Source organism: Mizuhopecten yessoensis, unplaced genomic scaffold, assembly GCF_002113885.1.
Source record: "Mizuhopecten yessoensis strain PY_sf001 unplaced genomic scaffold, ASM211388v2 hete_36140746, whole genome shotgun sequence".
NCBI classification, from domain to species: domain Eukaryota; kingdom Metazoa; phylum Mollusca; class Bivalvia; order Pectinida; family Pectinidae; genus Mizuhopecten; species Mizuhopecten yessoensis.
Genome location: NW_018484673.1, coordinates 146 through 3,515, shown reverse-complemented (window position 1 = coordinate 3,515; position 3,370 = coordinate 146). Strand labels below are relative to the sequence as shown.

Here is a 3,370-nt window from a genome sequence, read left to right as displayed (position 1 = left end):
CTCAGCACCTTCTGTGTAATGTCCCTTAGCCCAGTTGTTTCCGGCGCCGCTCTGTCCGAACACAAAGTTGTCGGGTCTGAAAATCTGGCCGAATGGTCCAGATCGTACGGAGTCCATGGTTCCAGGCTCCAGATCAACGAGGACGGCACGGGGCACATATTTACCTCCTGTGAAATACAATCAATGGCCATACATAAGAAGAGTTTTTTTTCGTCATTATGTGACATTTTAATCAATGTAAATAACGACTATAAGCCGGAATTGAGTTTTGCGGATTCAACTAGTTAACTTAAATGTATATGAATACTTGATAAACTTGTTATCTGTTAGCATACTTGATGCTATTTAGTGTATATTTCTATAGTAAAAGGTAAATCATAATGACGTGTTTCTAGCGACCGTACCTGTAGCCTCGTTGTAGTAGACGTTGATCCTCTCGAGCTGAAGATCGGAATCCCCGTGGTAAGTTCCGGTGGGGTCAATGCCATGCTCGTCGGAGATGACCTCCCAGAACTGGAACAGAAAATGGTCGTTACATATTATTATCACATAATTAATAAACAAACAAAAACATATCTAAATTGTCTTCAACGATGTTCTCATTAATTCTAGAGATTATAATGTATGTGTTTCAGTTCGTTCTCCACCAGTGTTGAGACATTTAAAAGCCGCGTGACCACTGGTATCGAATGTCGGACCCGCCATTATCGTCACGAATGAACTAAACAGCGTTATAATCAAAATAAATAATGCCAGAAAAAATGAGCCCATCCTTGTGGAGTCACAAGTATATTATACACACGCGTATAACAATGATGTACAATAGTGGCGTTAAGGTTAAATAGCCGCTGATCGCGAGCGGCCTTATTAGATATATGGGGGTATTAGATGACACGAAACAGGTGCACCTGGGTTGTCATGTTCAAATTACACACACGGTTTTGGATATCAACTGATCAAGCTGATAATCAATAATCAATATTGGTGTATTGTCTACAGCCTTATAATGTTTGAGGATATATATTAACTACTGACTATAGTAACAAAATCGATATCGATTCAAAGACATTTTTTTAATATCTAGCAAAGATAATGTCACTTAAAAAAAATTATTTCCAGTATAATCTTTATTTTCTCATATATTTATCAAAATAATGCGTCGTTATGTAAAAACATGAAAGAAATTAAAATTCATGTAAGAATATTTTTGAAATCCGAATAAGGATGGACCTACGTATTTTTGAAGGTTAACTGGTATGGACTGAAATATGATAAGACACAAGACAAAAAGACACAACGCTGATACTTGGCGAAAATATCAAATGCTATACTCAGAGTACATGTACCGATCCCCGGGGGTGTCCGGCCCGACCCAGGGGAGGACGTAACATAAAATGTACTCACCTTGGCTCCGATCTGGTTGCCGCACTGGCCAGCCTGAATGTGTACGATTTCCCTCATGTTTGTAGTTGTGTGTGTTCGGGACGATTGTGTATCTGTGTGTCTCCCGGGGAGTCTGCAGGCCCTTATATAGCTCGAAGATTTACCCGATAACCCCGATATTGGGGCCAATCAGCGTCGTCGATGATCCCCCCAGATAACACTTGTGTGGAACGCACTGCCCCAACAATACCACTGTCTTAAGTTTTGTCTTACTCTGCACAAAAAATATGTGTGTTTGATTATTAGACTATGTAAATACACCGCAGAACAATTAGTGCTGGTCGTCAAGAAACAGACATAGTTAAACAGATCACATTGGCGATATAGGACACAGATCGGTGACTTTAAGAAACAATGCTCACAAAAATTAACTGTTTTATTCGCACATATTATAAACTCATCTAGCAACACGCTTTTCCCACCCAAACATGTGTCAACAGCTGTCAGCGGTGTCAATACAATAAACAACTTCACCGCTCGGATTGGCTTAACGAGTGTAATGTTTGCTGTTGTAACAAAGATAGTAACGTTCATGTCATACTCGGACATATCTATAAATAACAAACCCCAGATCGATCGCCAAACATGGTCATTTATCACAATTACGCTTTCTCATTATTTGCATTCTGAAGAAATTTCGGTTTTATGTTAACTTACCGTGCCATTCTTTTCTAACGTTAAGTATATCTCTCTAAACAATCTATGGAAATCTCGGTGATAAGATTCATGTTTACATGCCCGTGCAATTAAGTGTGTTGTCTTTTAACTCTTTTAAGTTCAAATTTTCAAAAAGTAAAATACCTGTCCACCGCTTTCTCCCTTGCGCTTTCAATATTTGTTTTTAAAGAGAACTAATTATGTTTGAAAAGATACTACGACACTTTTATAGAAACAAGGGTTCCCAGTGACAGATAATTTTAGGTGTTTGTAATTTATCTACACAATACTGGTATAAAGTTAACTTTAACCTGTTGACAGATCACTTGACGAGACGTTAGATGTTTCTAGCATTACTCAGAGTAAACACAACAAATCGAAACAGATCCTATAATTATATTGATATACGTTTGAATAGAATATTCAAAAACTGAAACGCTTAGAACAGTGCCACGTCGGAATTGTCGAAATTTCACATGCTAATCGAGAACGTATGATTGAAAATGTCTTATAACGAACTTTTGGTTCTCTCGTACTTTACAGAAGCAACCCCGTATTTGAAAGGGAGAAGGGACATATTAATAGATTCTTTCTCTACCTTGATGTAAGACAACCCCCTTTCCCCATTTAGAGGATATTATTACTATTGACTGTCTTACCAGGGGCTGCTTCCGTCAATGGTTAGACTGTCAAGAATTTCTTGAAATGGTTGAAATTTATCTTTCCCATCCTCAATTTAAAGAATGACTCTGATTTTCTGACCATTCCCAGAATTATCTCCCGTTTTATCTGTCAAAGATTCTTTTGTTACTTGAAGCAAGCCTTGGGTTAGACAATCAAGAATATCACCCCAAGAATTGAGATTTCGCTATCATATCCCCACGGAGGGAGAAGATTCTGTTATTCCCTCGCCTGTCTTGAAAACCAAATTAATGGAAACAACGATATACACGTTCGTTTTGCAAATCGGAGACGATTTGTTTTATCTTAGTGTGCACGTTTACACAATCCCAGTGCTATTAGAATTATGATTATGTAGAAATTCATTCATCTCCTAGAAGAGAAAAAAATAGTTATTTACAATTTCACTAAGCAGTAATATACAGTACTGTACATGTACCACATGTATAACTTCAAGTTTAGAACGCGCGTATATGTTTTGCTGATTATCCAGCCTGGAAAATAAGTAATATCTCTCCTTGACCAGAAGTATGGATATTTGCCCAATGGAAAGGCAAAAACTGTTGATACCTATCATGGGAGGGACAGT

At 37.9% G+C, this 3,370-nt stretch overlaps 1 protein-coding gene across 1 annotated transcript; it reads right to left on the bottom strand.

Annotated features, from left to right (window-relative positions):
• Positions 1 to 6: 6 nt before the first annotated feature.
• LOC110444543 (tubulin beta-4B chain) lies at positions 7 to 1,510 on the bottom strand (the record flags this gene model as incomplete). The annotated part of the gene is made up of 3 exons (XM_021488913.1): positions 1,405 to 1,510; positions 405 to 513; positions 7 to 167 (listed from the first exon to the last, which is right to left on the bottom strand). Coding segments are annotated over exons 1-3 (327 nt in total), but the record flags the coding sequence as incomplete, so codon positions are not given.
• Between the last annotated feature and the right edge of the window lie 1,860 nt (positions 1,511 to 3,370).